This window comes from Hyla sarda, chromosome 11 (assembly GCF_029499605.1).
Source record: "Hyla sarda isolate aHylSar1 chromosome 11, aHylSar1.hap1, whole genome shotgun sequence".
NCBI lineage: Eukaryota > Metazoa > Chordata > Amphibia > Anura > Hylidae > Hyla > Hyla sarda.
In genome coordinates this window covers 17,486,943-17,510,536 of record NC_079199.1, presented here as the reverse complement: position 1 = coordinate 17,510,536, position 23,594 = coordinate 17,486,943, and the positions used below count along the sequence as shown (strand labels likewise).

The window sequence follows — 23,594 nt, the reverse complement described above, 5'->3', positions numbered from 1 at the left end:
CCAGGCCGGAGGACACAGGGGTCCCAGCAGTCAGACCCCCATGAACAGACATCTTATCCGTATTCCTTTGGGTAGGGATGAGATGTCTAGTACCAGAGTATCCCTTTAATTCTTGTTAACATTAATTCTATAGGTTAAAAAGAAAGAGAGAGATCTAAGTGAAGACAACTGCAGGAGCAGACTACACAGGGTTTGTTTGTAGTCCGTCTCCATGGAAACACATAGATCTCCTGTGATGTTTAGTAGGGGGAACAGGGAGCCCTAGGCGTATCCCATCCCACTGTCCTGCTTACTTGGACGATGCACCCTAAATAGCTGCCCCCAACTTGGTGACGGTCCCTACACTAACTAGGTGCATGGAGAGGATAAAAATAAACATAGTCAACAGGTCGGGTCAGAACCAAATTTAATGCGTCATAGTCCAAATCGGCAAACAGAGGCTAAACAAGGCAGGCCAGGGGTTAAAGAACAGATGGTAGCATCATAACAAAGGCAGGATTCAAGTACAGTACCAGTACTCAAGCCGAGTCAGAACAGAAGGTCTTGTAGGGTCCAAATCAGATTTCAAGTAGAGGTGGTCAGAAAGTCCATGCAGGGGTCAGAAGTCCAAGGAACACACACAGCAGATGCTAGGAAGATGAGTGATGGCAGGAACTCTTATCGACACCGACGTCACAGTTCTCACATGGGTCAACCATCCCTGTTGCTATCAGTAGTGGTCGCCTGGACAATGCAGCAACGCTTCGGTCAGCACGACTGAACAGCTGAGAACACTGCGGGAGAGTGGAGAGGTAAGTTCCTGACATCTGCATTTTTTTGAGTTAAAACAATTCTAGTTGTCAACCACTAGAGGGAACTTGAGAGCTTACCGCATACTGCATATACACTGATCGCTATAATTACACCGTACGCAGTAAACTTCTTAGCTCTCTCTAGAGGCAGCCAAAGATACCCTGGATTTTATCATTTAACTCGAACATCTATGCAGGAGGTTTGGAGCAGTGTAACAGAAAAATGTAAGGATATATTCATAAATGAATCAGTTTACCAAAACACTTGCATGACAAGTATTTGCGGCAGACATTCTGCAAAGCCAGCATAACGTGCGGATGCTAGGACCGCTCTGAAATATGCCATCGCCATAGACGGCAATGCATTTCCAAGCAGATTCCGCAGAAAGGATTGACAAATCAGTTGTTTCTGTGGAGGCAGGAATCAGGATTTCTGCGGCAAAAATTCTGCCACGTGCACTGGGCAGCAGAGTCCCATTGTAATACAACTGAATTTTCCAACCAGATTCTGCTAGGAAATTTTGCTGCATGACCATAACCTTCCTGTTAGCTTTCCTAATGGCCCCAGGGTGGACCCACTTTATAATACGCTTATTCTCAAGGGCCCTTTAAATAAGCATCGTCCAATGCAAGGAGCCCCTTTAAAGAGTAAAAAGACAGAATATGTCAGCAGCTACAGATTGTATTGGGTAAAACTATTATTAGATTATCCTTAGGGTTATTTTTGGATTCATTGTTCTCAAATATTGTAAAGTTACTCAGACATCATTGGCAACTTAATTTATTTCTTAAATAAATAAAATGATGTTATGTCTCTGGTTGCACCAACTTTCCTTTTTTATTTTACTATTTTTATTTCTAAGTGGAAAAACTTTCCTGTCTGGAGGAAACAGCGAATAAATCATAAATGTTCAGCATAAACAATACATGACACCCGAAGTAAAGCGATGACCTGTATCATATATTAAAAAGCCCGGTCTCTTCTCTACAGAAGCACAACCTGCATCGGGAAAGACGCTTTAACCTCATCTATGTGTTTTCTCCTGATTTGTGACATGATTGATGAGCGGATTGATTTTTAATAAAGATGGAAGTAGATGTTCACTGACAGGTAAAAGCAAATGAATTAAATAGTGGTCGGGATCCTTGTCTATTTTACTTTAGATACATTTGTATGGATCAGATGCCAGAAGATAGATATGATGTAAAGCAGAGGTCCCAACCCAGTCCTCATGGCCACCAACAGTCCAGATCTTTATATGAGTGGTATAGAGCAGAGGTCCCAACCCAGTCCTCATGGCCACCAACAGTCCAGATCTTTATATGAGTGGTATAGAGCAGAGGTCCCAACCCAGTCCTCATGGCCACCAACAGTCCAGATCTTTATATGAGTGGTATAGAGCAGAGGTCCCAACCCAGTCCTCATGGCAACCAACAGTCCAGATATTTATATGAGTGGTATAGAGCAGAGGTCCCAACCCAGTCCTCATGGCCACCAACAGTCCAGATCTTTATATGAGTGGTATAGAGCAGAGGTCCCAACCCAGTCCTCATGGCCACCAACAGTCCAGATCTTTATATGAGTGGTATAGAGCAGAGGTCCCAACCCAGTCCTCATGCCCACCAACAGTCCAGATATTTATATGAGTGGTATAGAGGAGAGGTCTCAACCCAGTCCTCATGGCCACCAAGAGTCCAGATATTTATATGAGTGGTATAGAGCAGAGGTCCCAACCCAGTCCTCATGGCCACCAACAATCCAGATCTTTATATGAGTGGTATAGAGCAGAGGTCCCAACCCAGTCCTCGTGGCCACCAACACTCCAGATATTTATATGAGTGGTATAGAGCAGAAGTCCCAACCCAGTCCTCATGACCACCAACAGTCCAGATCTTTATATGAGTGGTATAGAGCAGAGGTCCCCAACCCAGTCCTCATGACCACCAACAGTCCAGATCTTTATATGAGTGGTATAGAGCAGAGGTCACCAACCCAGTCCTCATGGCCACCAACAGTCCAGATATTTATATGAGTGGTATAGAGCAGAGGTCCCAACCCAGTCCTCATGGTCACCAACAGTCCAGATCTTTATATGAGTGATATAAAGCAGAGGTCCCTAACCTAGTCTTCGAAGCCCACCAATTTTTCCCGGTTTTATCCCAATGCAGAAACTTAAAGGGGCTATCCAGGAAAAACATGTTTATATATATCAACTGGCACCGGAAAGTTAAACAGATTTGTAAATTACTTCTATTCAAAAATCTTAACTTTTTCGGTACTTATCAGCTGCTGAAGTTGAGCTGTTCTTTTCTGTCTAAGTGCTCTCTGATCAGACCTGTCTCGGGAACTGTCCAGAGTAGAAGAAAATCCCCATAGCAAACCTTTTCTACTCTGAGCAGTTCCTGAAACAAGCAGAGATGTCAGCAGAGAGCACTGTTGCCAGACAGAAAAGAATAAATCAACTTCAGTAGCTGATAATTATTGGAAGGATGAATGATTATTGATTAATGATTATTTTAATAGAAGTAATTTACAAATCTGTTTAACTTTCTGGAGCCAGTTAATATTAGAAAAGCAACATTTTTTTCCTGGAATACCCCTTTAAAAAGCCTGAAATGTTAGTGGATCCTGAGGTCTCGGTTAGGGTCCACTGCTGTATAGTTGGTTTGGCTGAGTTAGTCAAGTTTCAAAGATATTACTATGGAACTCTGGATAAAAAAGGAGGAGGCACCTTTTTAGGACCCCATTATGTCTTTATTTCCTTCTGGAGGACCGATTCTGTCCAGCCCATTGATTTTAATTGAAATAGTGTAGTTCTTTATTTCTCCTGAGGGGCGCTGCAGGAAGATTGAATACTTGTTCTCCATTGGCTACTTCTGATTGGTAGAAGTGTTATTTCTAAGTAAAGAAACTGATAAAGATAATTCATCAGGGGGCATCGATATGAACGTAACATCACAGGATTGAAAAAAAAATACATAGGTAAGCATTAAAAAGAAAAAATATCATCAAAGGTCCGATATGTTCCCCAAAACCCTAAGCAGTGTGATTTAATGAAACACCGAATGACAATGTGCCAAAACAAATGTCACAGAAGAGTGCAAAACTTATGTAAAAAATGTCCTAGAGGACCCCCAGACAAAGAGATCAACCTTGAGATGTATGCCCTAGGTCTATCTAATCTGACCTAATTTTTTAATTTCTTAAAAAGAAATCCTGCCCCAACGTGTTTCTACCACTATTATACAATAGAGTGCAACAAGACACAAAATTGTCCTAGATAAATAAACAGAGGTTAAAAAGCACACGAGCAACTGAATAATATGGCATAATGAAAAGATGAACAACCGTGTAAAAAGAGTAAATACTCAGGTCCAGAGTCGGACCACTCACTTGGGTCCTTCATTCTTTGACCGTGGTGATGTCTTGCCCATCATCACAAGGAACAAGGATGAAAGGATCAGAGCAATTGTGGGACAGGTATCTCAGTTAATACTAAACATGGTATGTCGCTGTCCCAGACCCAATCACCCCTGCTGATGTCCACAGAACTGCTTCTCAAAGCTATTCCCTGCTGTGAAAAATGTCTACTGGATAGAAGGGTCATATGACAATAAGCTGATCACAAAGTGTTTTCCAGATGATCAGAAATCAGCTGTGATTTGTAAGGAAACTGCTAGTTAGGGTTGAATTTTCTTATTTCCCCATAAGAAACCTTGTCCCAACTTGTTTTCACCCCCATTACACAATGGGGTTCATCAGGGGACAACTGCAACAAGACACAAAATTGTCATATATAAACAGAGCTTGAAAAGCACATGAGCAACTAGATAATGTGGCATAATGAAAAGATAAACAATGCACTGTGTAAAGAGGGTAAATACCCAGGTCCAGAATTGGACCACTCACTCAGACCCCTCATTCCTTAGTCCTGGTAATGTCCTGCCCATCATCACCAGGACTGAGGATTAAGAGATCTGAGAAATTGTGGGACAGATATCTCAGTTAACACTGAACACTGTATGTCCCTATCCCTGCCTTAATCCCCCTGCTGCTGATGCTGATGTTCCGACAGCACCCAGTTCCTGCTTCTAAAAGCTCTTCCCTGCTGTGGACAATTCTACTGAGTAGAAGGGTCATGTGACAATAAACTCATCACAATGTGTCCTTTAGAAGCTCAGCAATCAGCTGTGATTTTTAAAGAAAATGCTAGTAAAGGTTGAATTTTTTAATTGCCAAGAAACCTTGCCACAACGTGTTTCGACCACCCATTACACAACAGGATTCATCAGGGGACAGCAAGAATTGTCATGAAAAAGCACATAGGGCAGTTGGATAATGTGGCATGATGAACAGATAAACAATGCATCATATAAAGAGGGTAAATACCCAGGTCTAGAGTTGGACTATTGACTCAGATCCCTCATTCCTTAGTCCTGGTGATGTCCTGCCCATATAGAAGGATCATGTGACAATAGGCTCATTACAAAGTGTACTTTAGATGCTCCGCAATCAGTTGTGATTTGTGAGGAAACTGTTAGTAAGGGTTGAATTTTTTTAATTGCCACAAAGGAAACCTTGTCCCAACATGTTTCTACCCCCATTACACAACAGAGTTCATCAGGGGCCAACAAGGATTGTCATACATACATAAAGAGCACATAGGCAACTGGATAATGTGGCATAATGAAAAGATAAACAATGCATCATACAAAGAGGGTAAATACCCAGGCCCAGAGTTGGAAAAATCACTCAGATCCCTCATTCCTTAGTCCTGGTGATGTCCTGCCCATATAGAAGGATCATGTGACAATAGGCTCGTTACAAAGTGTCCTTCAGATGCTCAGCAATCAACTGTGATTTGAAAGGAAACTGTTAGTAAGGGTTGAATTTTTTTATTTCCACAAATGAAACCTTGTCCCAGTGTGTTTCCACTGCCCATTATACAATAGGCTTCATCAGGGGACAACGAGAATTGTCAAACATAAATAAACAGAACTTACAAAGCACACAGGCAACTCGATAATGTGACATAAGGAAAAAATAAACAATGCACCATATAAAGTGGGTAAATACCCAGGTCCAGAGTTGGCCAGTAAGCGTTGAATTACCCTGCAGCGCCACCGCAGGGGAAAACAAGCATTACACCCTACCCTTTCAAATCAATGCTGTGTCTATGTCTGTCTTTTTTTTTAAGACCCTCTTTCTTTCCCTATTAAATCAAAATTCCTTAATACAGTCTATCAGTAGATATAAATGGGTGTTCAAAGCCGGACAAGCCCCCTTCCGCCGATATCATTGTAATGCTGAATGATTTATAGGTATATAGATCTCGGCCAGACTCAACATTTATTACCGCTCTCCTTGTCAGTATAGCAAGTTAATGCATTTTCCGTAACATTATCTTTTTGTAGCTTTGGCAATATGATCCAGATATAATGCGTTCCCCTGTTTGACCAGAAATGGAGATGTGTGTTACTGTAGTCGCTTTAATTCGATAGATAATATCTGTATAGCCACATCTTCTTCTCTAGAACACTCAGAGCAATCATCGCCCTGCCAGAGGAACTCGGTATCTTGGTCTCTGGCCCAAAGGAAAATGCTGTATATCCTAGGTGTGCAAACTGTGGACCTCCAGCTGTTGCAAAACTACAACTTCCAGCATGCCCGGACAGCCGTTGGCTGTCCGGGCATGCTGGAAGTTGTAGTTTTGCAACAGCTGGAGGTCCACAGTTTGCAAATCACTACTGTATATTATATCTATAGGGGTTACATAGGGACCCATGAAATCTATTTCCGCCAGGTACAGGTCTTGTACCATTGCACCCCCTGTACACCTTGTCAGCATGTACAGCATGGATGTTTTTTTTTTTCCAGTAACATTAAAGTGGGTAGAGGGAAAGATCACGTTACTGCAAGGAAACAGAATATCAACCAGAAACCGAGAAAACGTCTAAGTTATGTGTTTATAAATTATGGTAAAACCGCGAAGGGGCCAGGGAGGCGTCACTGATCCGTCTCTTACCGGGGGTTCAGTCTTCTATGGAAATACTGAGAATGTGACCCTTATGGTCGATGTTGGAGCTGACACTAGACGTGGGGATGTTGGGCCAAATTCTTACATATTATTTGGCATCTGAAAAAAATAGAGCTTGTATGTCAATGTGTGTATTGCTAGATATCTAAGTATATTCATGACAAAGGTAGTAACTTGTCCATTCTAAAATGTTACTTCCTCTATCTATCTATTTTATATATACAGTATCTCCCATAAGTGACTCCACCCCTCACATTATATATACAGTATCTCCCATAAGAGAGTCCCCCCCCTCACATTATATATACAGTATATCCCATAAGTGACTCCACCCCTCACATTATATATACATTATATCCCATAAGTGAGTCCACCCCTCACATTATATACAGTATCTCCCATAAGTGACTCCACCCCTCACATTATATATACAGTATCTCCCATAAGTGAGTCCACCCCTCACATTATATATACAATATCTCCCATAAGTGACTCCACCCCTCACATTATATATACAGTATATCCCATAAGTGACTCCACCCCTCACATTATATATACATTATATCCCATAAGTGACTCCACCCCTCACATTATATACAGTATATCCCATAAGTGACTCCACCCCTCACATTATATATACAGTATATCCCATAAGTGACTCCACTCCTCACATTATATATACATTATATCCCATAAGTGAGTCCACCCCTCACATTATATATACAGTATATCCCATAAGTGACTCCACCCCTCACATTATATATACAGTATCTCCCATAAGTGAGTCCACCCCTCACATTATATATACAGTATCTCCCATAAGTGAGTCCACCCCTCACATTATATATACAGTATATCCCATAAGTGAGTCCACCCCTCACATTATATATACAGTATATCCCATAAGTGAGTCCACCCCTCACATTATATACACAGTATCTCCCATAAGTGACTCCACCCCTCACATTATATACAGTATATCCCATAAGTGACTCCACCCCTCACATTATATATACAGTATCTCCCATAAGTGAGTCCACCCCTCACATTATATATACAGTATATCCCATAAGTGAGTCCACCCCTCACATTATATATACAGTATCTCCCATAAGTGAGTCCACCCCTCACATTATATACAGTATATCCCATAAGTGAGTCCACCCCTCACATTATATATACAGTATATCCCATAAGTGACTCCACCCCTCACATTATATACACAGTATATACCATAAGTGACTCCACCCCTCACATTATATATACAGTATCTCCCATAAGTGAGTCCACCCCTCACATTATATATACAGTATCTCCCATAAGTGACTCCACCCCTCACATTATATATACAGTATCTTCCATAAGTGACTCCACCCTTCACATTATACACAGTATACCCCATAAGTGAGTCCACCCCTCACATTATATACAGTATCTCCCATAAGTGACTCCACCCCTCACATTATATATACAGTATCTCCCATAAGTGAGTCCACCCCTCACATTATATATACAGTGTCTCCCATAAGTGAGTCCACCCCTCACATTATATACAGTATCTCCCATAAGTGAGTCCACCCCTCACATTATATATATAGTATCTCCCATAAGTGACTCCACCCCTCACATTATATATACAGTATATCCCATAAGTGAGTCCACCCATCACATTATATATACAGTATATCCCATAAGTGACTCCACCCCTCACATTATATACAGTATATCCCATAAGTGACTCCACCCCTCACATTATATACAGTATATCCCATAAGTGACTCCACCCCTCACATTATATATACAGTATCTCCCATAAGTGAGTCCACCCCTCACATTATATATACAGTATATCCCATAAGTGACTCCACCCCTCACATTATATACAGTATCTCCCATAAGTGACTCCACCCCTCACATTATATATACAGTATCTCCCATAAGTGAGTCCACCCCTCACATTATATATACAGTATCTCCCATAAGTGACTCCACCCCTCACATTATATATATACAGTATATCCCATAAGTGACTCCACTCCTCACATTATATATACAGTATATCCCATAAGTGAGTCCACCCCTCACATTATATATACAGTATCTCCCATAAGTGAGTCCACCCCTCACATTATATACAGTATATCCCATAAGTGACTCCACCCCTCACATTATATATACAGTATATCCCATAAGTGACTCCACCCCTCACATTATATATACAGTATCTCCCATAAGTGACTCCACCCCTCACATAATATATACAATATCTCCCATAAGTGAGTCCACCCCTCACATTATATACAGTATCTCCCATAAGTGAGTCCACCCCTCACATTATATATACAGTATCTCCCATAAGTGAATCCACCCCTCACATTATATACAGTATATCCCATAAGTGAGTCCACCCCTCACAATATATACAGTGTTTCCCATAAGTATCTCCCCTAGTCACTGGAAGCTCAATATGGCATGTAATGGCAAATAACTCTTTGAGGATCTGAAGGGATCTAATGGCCTATGCTAGAAGATTATTGCCAAGACTCTGAAATTAAGCTTCAATATGGTGGCCAAGCCCATACAGTGGTTTCACAGGACAGGCTCCACTTAGAAAAGGCCTTGTCAGGTTGAACAAAGAAGTTGAGTGCACATGCTCAGCAGCATATTCAGAGGGTGTCTTTGGGAAATAGACATATGACTTCTTCCAGAAATGCTGCATAGGTTGAAGGGGGTCGGGGTCAGTCTGTCTGTATTTAGACCATATGTTGCATCAAATTGGTTTACATGGCTGTCGACCATAAAGGAGGACAAGTGTCTTCCCTACAGTCAAGTATAGTGGTGGAGTGTCATGGTCTGGGCCTGCATGAGTGCTTCTGGCACTGGGGAGCTTCCGATCATTGAGGGAACCATGAATGCAAAGATGTACTGTGACATACTGAAGCAGAGCATGATCCCCTCCCTTCGGAGACTGGGCCACAGGACAGTATTCACACATGACCCCAACCACCTCCAAGACCACCACTGCCTCGGATAAGCTGAGGATAAAGGTGATGGACTGGCCAAGCATGTCTCCAGACCCCTACACCCTATTGAGCCTCTGTGGGGCATCCTAATACGAAAGGTGTAAAGGGGGCGCAAGGTCTCCACCAGGAGTAGAAGAGGACTCTGGTGACAACCTGTGAAGCTGGTGAAATCCATGTCCAAGAGGCTTAAAGGAGTAGTTCAGTCCTGAACAACTTATCCCCTGTCCTAGGGTCCGACCACTGCCTCCCCCCCCCCCCCCCTCTGAATCTCCTGTACGGGTCCCCGGCTGGCCAGAGAGTGCGTGTCAACCACCGCACAAAGCAGCGGCCGACATGCCCCCTCAATACAGTGCTATGGCGGAGCCGGATATTGTCAAACACAGCGCTCCAGCTCTGCCTTAGAGTTGTATTGAGGGGGCGTGTCAGCCGCCGCATCATGCGGTGGTCGACACACCCCCTTCCTGCGATACGGGTGCGGGAGATCGTGGGGGTTCCCCTGTGATCTGAAATGTATCCCCTATTCTTAGGATAGGGGATAAATTTTTCAAGACTGTGTATCTCCTTTAAGGCAGTGCTGGAAAATAAGGGTGACCACACAAAATATTATAGAAACTTTGGCCGACATTTATCATTGTCTTAAGACTGTTTTTTGTGTCTAGAAAAGGCGCAAAAAAGGCGTAAGCGGGGTTTATTTGCGCCTTTTGGTGTACACATTTCTGCTGATTTTGAGTTGTAATCCACTGATTTTGGCAATACACATGAATATGGACGGGATTTATGAACCATATATCACATTGGAGACAGGTATATGGAGGCCCATTTGCCTCTTGTCAACGCTACATTAGGTAGTGAAACATGTTGAGGGGGGCATTTTAGGTTTTAATACAGACGCCCTGTCCTGAGTATTTCAAATAATGCAGGTGTTACTGCTGGCACCTTGCATTGGTTTACTAGTTCACAATAATAGACCATGTGGTCAATAGGACAATGGAGCGCATGACAATTGTAAACCACAATTTATGTGCGGAAATCACAATGAAGACTGCACTGTTAATTTAGGTATATGGGAAAACAAAGGGTTTTTGCTGGGTTGCCCTAGGGTAACCTATAAGTTCAGAGGGTTTTATGAACTGCGCCTTTTTGTGAAAAGGTGCAAAAAAGGCACAAAGCAACTGAAAAGTCTCTAAACTAAACCAGCCAATATGTAGTTTAGCTTTTTGGTGTATGTGAAAAGAGAAATTTCAGAAAATGTGACCTACACAAAATTTATCACATGCTCTGCGACCATTTATATAAATTTGTTGCTCCTACACATCACCAGCACACAAAAAAAGGTGTAGAAAAATGCTTCACTTACACCTACAATGATAAATGCTTCACTTACACCTACAATAATAAATGCTTCACTTACACCTACAATGATGAATGCTTCACTTACACCTACAATGATAAATGCTTCACTTACACCTACAATAATAAATGCTTCACTTACACCTACAATGATAAATGCTTCACTTACACCTACAATGATAAATGCTTCACTTACACCTACAATGATAAATGCTTCACTTACACCTACAATGATAAATGCTTCACTTACACCTACAAAGATAAATGTCCCCCTTGGGGCTCAGTTTGGACTTATCTTTTATATCTATGTATCTATTAGTGTTGAGCGCGAATATTCGAAATGCTAATTTTTACCGTGAATATCGGCACTTTGCAATTTTAGAATCTAGTGCTATATATTTAGAATCTAGCACTATATATTATATTTAGAATCTAGCGCTATATATTATATTTAGAATCTAGCGCTATATATTATATTTAGAATCTAGCGCTATATATTATATTTAGAATCTAGCGCTATATATTATATTTAGAATCTAGCGCTATATATTATATTTAGAATCTAGCGCTATATATTATATTTAGAATCTAGCGCTATATATTATATTTAGAATCTAGCGCTATATATTATATTTAGAATCTAGCGCTATATATTCGTAATTACTAATATATAAACAACAATGACGTGTACTGTGTAAAAAAAAACTGATCATCCCTCCCGGCTTCCATCTTGTGGTCCAAAGAAGGCTCCAATATTATTTACTGTGTGGGTCGGTGTGGAGCGCGAATATTTTGTATGTGCGAATATGCAAATATTACTGAATATCAGCACTTCCAGAGGACACTGATCCCTCCCTTCTTTTAGGGCAAAGATATAATCGTGCATCCGCACTATGTGAATTTCATTCTGAATTGTCTCATGGGAAAAAAAAGGGAATGAACATAGCAAATATGCGAATTTAGCGAACATACGACTAATATTCGTCCATATATTTGCAAAAAATATTGCAAATTTGAATATGGCCCCTGCCGATCACTACTATTCATCTATCTATCTACATCATATCTATATATCTATCTCATATCTATCTCATATCTATCTATCTATCTATCTCATATCTATCTATCTCATATCTATCTATCTATCTATCTCATATCTATCTATCTATATCATATCTATATATCTATCTAGCTCATATCTATCTCATATCTATCTATCTATCTATCTCATATCTATCTATCTATATCATATCTATATATCTATCTAGCTCATATCTATCTCATATCTATATATCTCCTATCTATCTATCTCATATCTATCTATCTCATATCTATCTATCTATCTCATATCTATCTTAGTGTTGCTCGCGAATATTCGCAATACGAATTTTATTCGCGAATATCGCATATTTGCGAATTCGCGAATATTCGTGAATATAGCACTATATTTTCGTTATTACGAATATTCGTGTTTTTTTTTTGTTTTGTTTTTCACAGTGATCATCCCTCTCTGCTTCCAGCTTGTGTGGTGTAAAGAAGGCTCTAATACTACTGTGTGAGACCGGTGTGCGAATGTTCGCATATGCGAAAATAAAACGAGAATATTACCAATATGCGAATATTCGCGAATTTGAATATGGCCTATGCCGCTCAACACTAATCTATCTCATATCTATCTCATATCTATCCATCTATCTCATATCTATCTATCTATCTATCTCATATCTATCTATCTCATATCTATCTATCTCATATCTATCTATTTATCTATATATCTCATATCTATCTCATATCTGTCTATCTATATATCTATCTCATATCTATCTCTCTATCTCATATCTCTCTCTCTCATATCTATCTAATCTATCTATCTCATATATAACTATTATCTATCTATCTCATATCTAATTTCTCATATCTATTTCATATATATCTCATATCTATCTATCTATTTCATATCTCATATCTATTTCATATCAATCTATCATATATCTATCTCATATCTATCATCTCTCTATGTATCTCATATATATCTCTCATATCTATCTATCTATCTCTCTATCTATCTCTCTATCTATCTCATATCTATCTATCTCATATCTATCTATCTCATATCTATCTATCATCTATCTATCTATCTCATATCTATCTATCTCCTATTTATCTATCTATCTCATATCTATCTATCTGATATCTATCTATCTATCTATCCCATATCTATATATCTATCTATCCATCTATCTCCTATCTATCTATCTATCTATCTATCTATCTATTTATCTATCTATCTATCTATCTATCTATCTATCTCATATCTATCTATCTATCTCATATCTATCTATCTATCTATATCCTATCTATCTATCTCCTATCTATCTATCTATCTATCTATCTATCTATCTATCTCCTATCTATCTCCTATCTATCTATCTATCTATCTATCTCATATCTATTTATCTATCTATCTCATATCTATCTCATATCTATCTCATATCTATCTATCTCATCTCTATCTATCTATCTCATATCTATCTATCTACCTCATATCTATCTATCTCATATCTATCTATATATCATCTATCTATCTATCTCATATCTATCTATCTATCTATTTATCTCCTATCTATCTATCTATCTATCTATCTATCTATCATATATCTATTAATCTAATATATCTATCTATCTATCTATCTATCTATCTATCTATCTATCTATCTATCTATCTATCTATCTATCATCTATCTATCATCTATCTATCTATCTATCTATCTATCTATCATCTATCTATCATCTATCTATCTATCTATCTATCTATCTATCTATCTATCTATCTATCTATCTATCTATCTAATCCTCCCCTGTATACATCATACACTCGGTGCTGTCCATCCCCCCGGCCGCAGCACCGCACTGTGTGTACAGGACCTGTCCATGGTGCTGAGCTCCTCCAGACACCGTGCATCCTTAACCCTTCCCTCCCCGTTGCACTGCAGTCCGTACAGGGGGGGGGTCCCTTCCTCCCTCCCGGTTCCCAGGCTGTACATGCCGCTCCCCATACAGATGAGCTGCGGTCGGGGCGGAGGGGGTGTCGGGAGCGGGGGGTGGGGGGACACGCAGCTTTGACGTCGCTGGCTGCGGCTGCAGGCTCCAGCTCCTCTCTCCACGTAGATCCCAACGTGACCACACACACACAGCTCCGCTCTCCTTCCTGCTGCACACACACTCACACATACACACACATACACACATACACCCACACTGACACCCCCTGCACACACAGCGGATGGAGGTGCAGCACCCTGGACAGCTCCCCGGATTGTGCCACCAAATGACAAGAATATTAATCTGTGCTGCAATCCCTCCCTGCCAGGTTTAGCTTCATTTGCATTTCCTGCAGCTGGGGTTGGTCCTGTGCTCTTGGTTCATTCATTCATTCCTATGGGGGTCTTCTTCTTCTCCTTCTCCTCCTGCCTGCTGCTGCTGCTGCTGGACATGTATGCTGCTTCATGTCATTGCCTTGGATCTGATGAGTGATCGGACACGCTCGGTCTTCTCGACACCCCCCCGGCTATCCGCACGTCCCTCGTCTTTGCACCGGTTGCCAGGCTGGATCTTGGATTTTTTTTGATAATTTGCATTTTGCAATGGCAACGGCAACTAATGGAATGGGGGTAGGAAAATCCCGAGGGGTCTGGTTGTTGGACTGCGTTCAGTCTGCTCTGCTAATTCTTCTCCAGGGACCACTGCGAGTTACTTTTTAACCCCCACCCCCCCCACCCCTCTATTCCCACCAACACCACCAGATTGACCAAGGAGCGTTGGGCACGTCGTCTTGCATGGGACCCGTTTTTATAATAGACTTCTAGCAATACTGTCCTTTATTTTATTCTATACCTGCTGCTGGGGTTTGGGGGGGGGGGAATGGAGGTTTCGTTGGGTGATTACCAGTGACCACCTGTGAATTGGGATCTAAACTGGGACCAGAGGGTAGTTGGGTCGGTCGTCGGCCTCTGGAAAAAAAAAAAGGTCCTGCTGTTGTCCCTCAGGCTGGATATGTCCATGTTAACGTGAAGATGGATTTAAGTTTCCTCCTCTTGTGGCTATTGACAGTTCTCGTTGAAGACGTCTGTAGTCAAGGGGTCTACGGTGAGTCTTGGCATGAAAAAAAAAAAAAACATTCCTGCACATTGTCTTCTCCAACTCTGTTCGTCATGACCTTGTATGTTCCGTAGGTTGGCTATTTTTTTGGGATTGGGAGTTATGTCATGGTGTCACCTGGTCTCCCATGACCTGGCGGAGAAGGAAACTGTATGGGGCATCCCATACTAATAAGGTGGAATCGTTCTTTAGGTTGTCTCGGCCACATGTCTAGAGTGGCGGCCTCCGAACGGCGGCCCTCCAGAGGTGGCAAAACTACAACTCCCAACGTGCCCGGACAGCCAACGGCTGTCCGGTCACGTTGGGAGTTGTAGTTTCGCCACCTCTGGAGGTCCACCGTTTGAAGACCACCACTGTAGAGCCCACACGGTTGGCCTTAGACTGCATTCTAACTACACAGATGCCATTAGTCTAGTCCTCAATTCGATGCCTAGCACTCTGCATGTTATTTCTTCCTACATTTACCTGTGTTGCCTCAGTCCTTGCAGACACCACGGCGCTTGCAAATCTGCTCCAATCATCCAATTTACCATTGACAAAACATAAGTCGAAAGCTGTAGCAAAAGAGAAAAAAAAAAAACAAAAAAAAAGAAAGAGAAAAAAAATATTATAATAAATGATAAATAATAATTATTATTTATATTTATTATAAATAATATTTATTATTTTATTATTATAATAATCATAAATAATATGTATTATAATAAATAAATATATATATATATATATATATATATATATATATATGTTTATTTATATATTTATATTATTTATTTATTATTTTGCCATTTTAATTGTTGTGTAAAAAAAATGCTACACTATTATTATTATAATAGTCATAAATAATATGTATTATTATAATATATATATATATATATATATATATATATATATATATATATATATTATTTTATTTTCTTCTATTATTTATTTATTATTTTGCCATTTTAAATGTTCTGTAAAAAAAATTCTACATTATTATTATAATAATAATCATAAATAATATGTATTATTATAATATATATATATATATATATATATATATATATTATTTAATTTTTTTAATATTATTTATTTATTATTTTGCCATTTTAAATGTTCTGTTAAAAAATTCTACATTATTATTATTATAATAATAATCATAAATAATATGTATATATATATATATATATATATATAATTTTTGTTTTTTATATTATTTATTTCTTATTTTGCCATTTTAAATATTCTGACGAAAGGAACTTCTCATGGCATTGACCCAGTGACTGCATCATCATTGACCACCCTTATTTCTTCGGAGGGCTCTTCAATGGACGACCCATAGACCATATGGGGCACCGCAAAGTGATGACAGCCAAAGTTGTAGACTTGAAGGTGTCATCCAAGGTGGAGGGACATGAGACTCTTCTGATGAATGGGGGATTGGGAATGTAACATTGCATGTTCTGATGTGTTGCAGACACCTTGAAGGATACAATATGTCGGAGGCATTAGCCATCTATGGGTGCAGGTTCGGCTGTGATTGAATTGACTTTAATTTCCTATATTATAAATAACGCTAATGGATGACAGATGGTGTTTGCAAAAACACGTCTAATCCCAGTATACTCAAGTAGCTGCCAATATTCCTTTCCAATGAGATATGATGCACCCCTTGAGGAGATAAAAAAAAAATAAAATAAAAAATTCCCATTCAATGGTGATCGTACTTAGTCCATGCAATGTATGAAGTAGCCAGTGGGCGGGGGCAACATTCTGCCCAAAAGGGGAGGGGGGGGGGGGTTATGGATCTGAGAGGGGGGGGGAGGCGTGCCAAAATCCCAACAGACCCTTCACTGTTCTCACACAGCGGCACCTCTGTCTTTTTGCAGGAGATCCAATATGTTGGGTCAGTTTTGTTTATTTATTTATTTTATTTGTTTATTTATTTATTTTGAATTCTAGATACACATTGGCAGCCCCAGTGGCCCAAGAGGCACTGAGGCCCCGAGGGCGGCCTTTTTGGTGTGTGTGTGTATGTGCAGAATTGCAAGCTTCACGGCCCACGAGATGATTATTTTAAGACATCTCCAAGCAAAATGAAATACATCTTGTTCGGGATGATGAGATTTCATGCCAGGGTAATTGGGTAGTGTAGAGTATTCATGTGTTTCCTAAATACAGATCAATGAACAGTGAATGGGAAATCAGACACTGGAAGATGGGGATGGTGGGGGTTGGATTGGTGGTGGTGGGGAGGGGGATTAACAGTGTACATTGTGTAGATTCTATGTAACCCGGGCTGTTTCTGAGTCATTTCACATAGAATCTAGGTCAGCAAAAAGTCAATGCCAGATGGTGACAGAATTTACCAAGCCGTCCGCATACCACAGCTTAGTCATTATACATGGACTTGACATACATGTATATTATACCGTCATCTACTGTACGCCTATGATCCCACATACTCACTCCATATACTTACCATAGGCCTCCCGCCTGTATCCACACATCATGAATACATGCAAAGGATCCACGTAATGTATAGATCTCCACAGCTTCCTACTGCAGACCTAGTCCATAGTCTTACAGGGAGATGGTGTGTGAAGACATGTATAGATAAAAATAGACTGCAGACAGGCAATCCAGACGAGATGCAGTTTATATACGGTATTTATAGCCTAAGGATGTCCGTACATGTAGGTGGGAGGATATGTGGTCATATGCAGTTTAATCTCGGAGACAGAACGATATACTATGTGTGGAGATACACATAATAGGTATTAGAAACGGGCACATTATTACTTGTTTTGGGGGAGAAAGAAAAATAGGCTCCAAAGAATGGTGCCGGCAGTAAGCTCTTCAAGTTAAATCTTATTTATTAATATTTTATTTATTTTATTATTATTATCATTAGTATTACAATTATTATTATTAATAATAATATTGTATTTAATAATATTTGTATTATTATTTTTAGAATTAGTATTATTATTTAATAATAATTTAAACTATTATTTAATAATATGTATTATTTTTATTATTATTATTAATATTATTATTATTTTTTATTATGATGATAACTTAATGAATACATTTTTATTTAAGTTATTCGAGTTATATTGCAAACAACGTGGTAACACATTTCGTGGTTCCTCCCCCTTCGTCGGATCATACATGCCAAGTCTAGCAGTGGGGATAAAGGAGGAGGCCATACTGTGACTGCGTGTGTCTGCGCTACCAAGGAGTCTTTTATGGATTTTATATCAGTGATATTCAATAATCTAGCTAAATAGAGTGTACAGGGGGTCCTCCTAATATGTCACCCACCATAGCAGACACCCCCACCAATGGAAATAATAGAAGGATCTCCAGCAGACAGAGTAGTTTTAGTTTTGCTTTTACAAAACTACAACTTACAGCATGCCCAGAGTTGTAGTTATGCAATAGCTGGAGGCACACTTGTTGGGAAACGATGATCTAGACATTCCTTTAATTTGCCTCCCTAGTCCTGTATTTAAAGGAAATCTGTCACGTTCAAAATGCAGCCCAATCTGCAGGTATCATGTTATAGAGCAGGAGGAGCTGAACAGATAATATATATACAATACAGTACTATCTGCAGGTATCATGTTATAGAGCAGGAGGAGCTGAGCAGATGATATATACAATACAGTACAATCTGCAGGTATCATGTTATAGAGCAGGAGGAGCTGAGCAGATGATATATACAATACAGTACAATCTGCAGGTAACATGTTATGGAGCAGGAGGAGCTGAGCAGATGATATATACAATACAGTACAATCTGCAGGTATCATGTTATAGAGCAGGAGGAGCTGAGCAGATGATATATACAATACAGTACAATCTGCAGGTATCATGTTATAGAGCAGGAGGAGCTGAACAGATAATATATATACAATACAGTAAAATCTTCAGGTATCATGTTATAGAGCAGGAGGAGCTGAGCAGATGATATATACAATACAGTACAATCTGCAGGTATCATGTTATAGAGCAGGAGGAGCTGAGCAGATAATATATACAATACAGTACAATCTGCAGGTAACATGTTATGGAGCAGGAGGAGCTGAGCAGATGATATATACAATACAGTACAATCTGCAGGTATCATATTATAGAGCAGGAGGAGCTGAGCAGATGATATATACAATACAGTACAATCTGCAGGTACCATGTTATAGAGCAGGAGGAGCTAAGCAGATGATATCTACAATACAGTACAATCTGCAGGTAACATGTTATGGAGCAGGTGGAGCTAAGCAGATGATATATACAATACAGTACAATCTGCAGGTATCATGTTATAGAGCAGGAGGAGCTGAGCAGATGATATATACAATACAGTACAATCTGCAGGTAACATGTTATGGAGCAGGAGGAGCTGAGCAGATGATATATACAATACAGTACAATCTGCAGGTATCATGTTATAGAGCAGGAGGAGCTGAGCAGATGATATATACAATACAGTACAATCTGCAGGTATCATGTTATAGAGCAGGAGGAGCTGAACAGATAATATATATACAATACAGTAAAATCTTCAGGTATCATGTTATAGAGCAGGAGGAGCTGAGCAGATGATATATACAATACAGTACAATCTGCAGGTATCATGTTATAGAGCAGGAGGAGCTGAGCAGATAATATATACAATACAGTACAATCTGCAGGTAACATGTTATGGAGCAGGAGGAGCTGAGCAGATGATATATACAATACAGTACAATCTGCAGGTATCATATTATAGAGCAGGAGGAGCTGAGCAGATGATATATACAATACAGTACAATCTGCAGGTACCATGTTATAGAGCAGGAGGAGCTAAGCAGATGATATCTACAATACAGTACAATCTGCAGGTAACATGTTATGGAGCAGGTGGAGCTAAGCAGATGATATATACAATACAGTACAATCTGCAGGTATCATGTTATAGAGCAGGAGGAGCTGAGCAGATGATATATACAATACAGTACAATCTGCAGGTAACATGTTATGGAGCAGGAGGAGCTGAGCAGATGATATATACAATACAGTACAATCTGCAGGTATCATGTTATAGAGCAGGAGGAGCTGAGCAGATGATATATACAATACAGTACAATCTGCAGGTATCATGTTATAGAGCAGGAGGAGCTGAACAGATAATATATATACAATACAGTAAAATCTTCAGGTATCATGTTATAGAGCAGGAGGAGCTGAGCAGATGATATATACAATACGGTACAATCTGCAGGTATCATGTTATAGAGCAGGAGGAGCTGAGCAGATAATATATACAATACAGTACAATCTGCAGGTAACATGTTATGGAGCAGGAGGAGCTGAGCAGATGATATATACAATACAGTACAATCTGCAGGTATCATATTATAGAGCAGGAGGAGCTGAGCAGATGATATATACAATACAGTACAATCTGCAGGTATCATGTTATAGAGCAGGAGGAGCTAAGCAGATGATATCTACAATACAGTACAATCTGCAGGTAACATGTTATAGAGCAGGAGGAGCTGAGCAGATGATATATACAATACGGTACAATCTGCAGGTATCATGTTATAGAGCAGGAGGAGCTGAGCAGATAATATATACAATACAGTACAATCTGCAGGTAACATGTTATGGAGCAGGAGGAGCTGAGCAGATGATATATACAATACAGTACAATCTGCAGGTATCATATTATAGAGCAGGAGGAGCTGAGCAGATGATATATACAATACAGTACAATCTGCAGGTATCATGTTATAGAGCAGGAGGAGCTAAGCAGATGATATCTACAATACAGTACAATCTGCAGGTAACATGTTATGGAGCAGGTGGAGCTAAGCAGATGATATATACAATACAGTACAATCTGCAGGTATCATGTTATAGAGCAGGAGGAGCTGAGCAGATGATATATACAATACAGTACAATCTGCAGGTATGTTATAGAGCAGGAGGAGCTGAGCATATGATATATAAAATACAGTACAATATGCAGGTATCATGTTATAGAACAGGAGGAGATGAGCAGATGATATATACAATAGTGTTGCTCGCGAATATTCGCATTACGAATTTTATTCGCAAATATTGCATATTCGCGAATTCGCGAATATTCGCGAATATAGCGCTATATATTCGTAATTACGAATATTCTTTTTTTTTTCTTTTTTTCTTCACAGTACACATCACAGTGATCACCCCTCTCTGCTTCCAGCTTGTGTGGTGTAAAGAAGGCTCTAATACTACTGTATGAGACTGACGTGCGAATTTTCGCATATGTGAATTTCCGTTTATGTTAATGTTCGTATATGCTAATTTTTGCATATAAAATTTTCGTATATGCGCATTTTCGCATATGCGAAAATAAAACGAGAATATTACGAATATGCGAATATTTGCGAATATATGACGAATATTCGTCCATATATTCGCGAATATTCGCGAATTCGAATATGGCCTATGGCGCTCAACACTAATATACAATACAGTACAATCTGCAGGTATCATGTTATAGAGCAGGAGGAGCTGAGCAGATTATATATACAATACAGTGCAATCTGCAGGTATCATGTTATAGAGCAGGAAGAGCTGAGCAGATGATATATAGCATACAGTACAATCTGCAGGTATCATGTTATAGAGCAGGAGGAGCTGAGCAGATAATATATACAATACAGTACAATCTGCAGGTATCATGTTATAGAGCAGGAAGAGCTGAGCAGATTATATATAGCATACAGTACAATCTGCAGGTATCATGTTATAGAGCAGGAAGAGCTGAGCAGAGGATATATAGCATACAGTACAATCTGCAGGTATCATGTTATAGAGCAGGAGGAGCTGAGCAGGTGATATATAGCATACAGTACAATCTGCAGGTATCATGTTATAGAGCAGGAGGAGCTGAGCAGGTGATATATACAATACATTATAATCTGCAGATAACATGTTATAGAGCAGGAGGAGCTGAGCGGATGATATATACAATACAGTACAATCTGCAGGTATCATGTTATAGAGCAGGAGGAGCTGAGCAGATGATATATACAATACAGTACAATCTGTAGGTATCATGTAATAGAGCAGGAGGAGCTGAGCAGATGATATATACAATACAGTACAATCTACAGGTATCATGTTATAGAGCAGGAGGAGCTGAGCAGATGATATATACAATACAGTACAATCTACAGGTATCATGTTATAGAGCAGGAGGAGCTGAGCAGATGATATATACAATACAGTACAATATGCAGGTAACATGTTATAGAGCAGGAGGAGCTGAGCAGATGATATATACAATACAGTACAATCTACAGGTATCATGTTATAGAGCAGGAGGAGCTGAGCAGATGATATATACAATACAGTACAATCTACAGGTATCATGTTATAGAGCAGGAGGAGCTGAGCAGATGATATATACAATACAGTACAATATGCAGGTAACATGTTATAGAGCAGGAGGAGCTGAGCAGATTATATATACAATATAGTACAATCTGCAGGTATTTAAAATTTCTTCTCATTCTGGGCTATGTAGTCATGTGGGCGGTCCTAGTCAGTGATTGATAGGTGTCTGTGTACAAGTGTGCATGTAGGGAAAGCTGTCAATTGCCGATTACCACCATTCACTCGACTACTTATCCAGAATGCAAAAAAGTCAAGTGGGTCGTCCTACTCAATGATTGACAGCTTCTTCTACATCAACACTTACACAAACAGCTGTAGGACCACCCACATGACTACTTAGCCTAGAATGAGCAGGGATTTTACCCACAAAATTATATATCAATCTGCTCTATAACCGGATACACCTACAGATTGGATTGCATTTTCAATATACCAGGGTTCCTTAGGCAAGGCTGAGTGTCTGAAGACCTCCTTTTGTCTCTCCTTAATTATTCCTTCTTAAGACACTAAGATTTTACATTAAAATACCTAAAATTTCAGGATAAAATTCAGTGTCCGCTTTTCGCTCTTGGTTGGATGGGTGATCCACGTATTTTGGTGGCATAGATTTGTAATATGAACTATTTACTGTAATGAGGGACATTGTTGGTCTGGGAATGTGACCTGCTATCTGTGGCAACGGATGTTAAAGGGGTACTCCCGTGGAAAACTTTTTTTTTTTTTAAATCAACTAGTGCCAGAAAGTTAAACAGATTTGTAAATCACTTCTATTAAAAAATCTTAATCCTTCCAGTATTTTTTAGGGGCTGTATACT

The 23,594-nt window shown here is 39.6% G+C and overlaps 1 protein-coding gene and 1 long non-coding RNA gene across 3 annotated transcripts in view; one reads left to right on the top strand and one right to left on the bottom strand.

Moving 5' to 3' along the window:
• Nucleotides 1-5,523: 5,523 nt before the first annotated feature.
• Nucleotides 5,524-14,287, bottom strand: LOC130295517 (uncharacterized). Its single transcript, XR_008848864.1, has 3 exons — nucleotides 14,128-14,287; nucleotides 6,818-6,928; nucleotides 5,524-5,646 (listed from the first exon to the last, which is right to left on the bottom strand). It is a non-coding gene; the product is annotated as an uncharacterized LOC130295517 (long non-coding RNA).
• A 61-nt stretch (nucleotides 14,288-14,348) lies between these two features.
• The window catches only part of MDGA2 (MAM domain containing glycosylphosphatidylinositol anchor 2), a 544,404-nt gene continuing 535,158 nt past the window's right edge, over nucleotides 14,349-23,594 (top strand). The window contains exon 1 of one of the 2 annotated variants that reach the window (XM_056546350.1): nucleotides 14,349-15,348. In XM_056546350.1, coding sequence (XP_056402325.1) covers nucleotides 15,276-15,348 — 73 coding nt within the window. In that variant the 5' untranslated portion in view covers nucleotides 14,349-15,275. The remainder of the gene's footprint in view (nucleotides 15,349-23,594) is intronic. The other variant, XM_056546349.1, reaches the window with a different exon arrangement.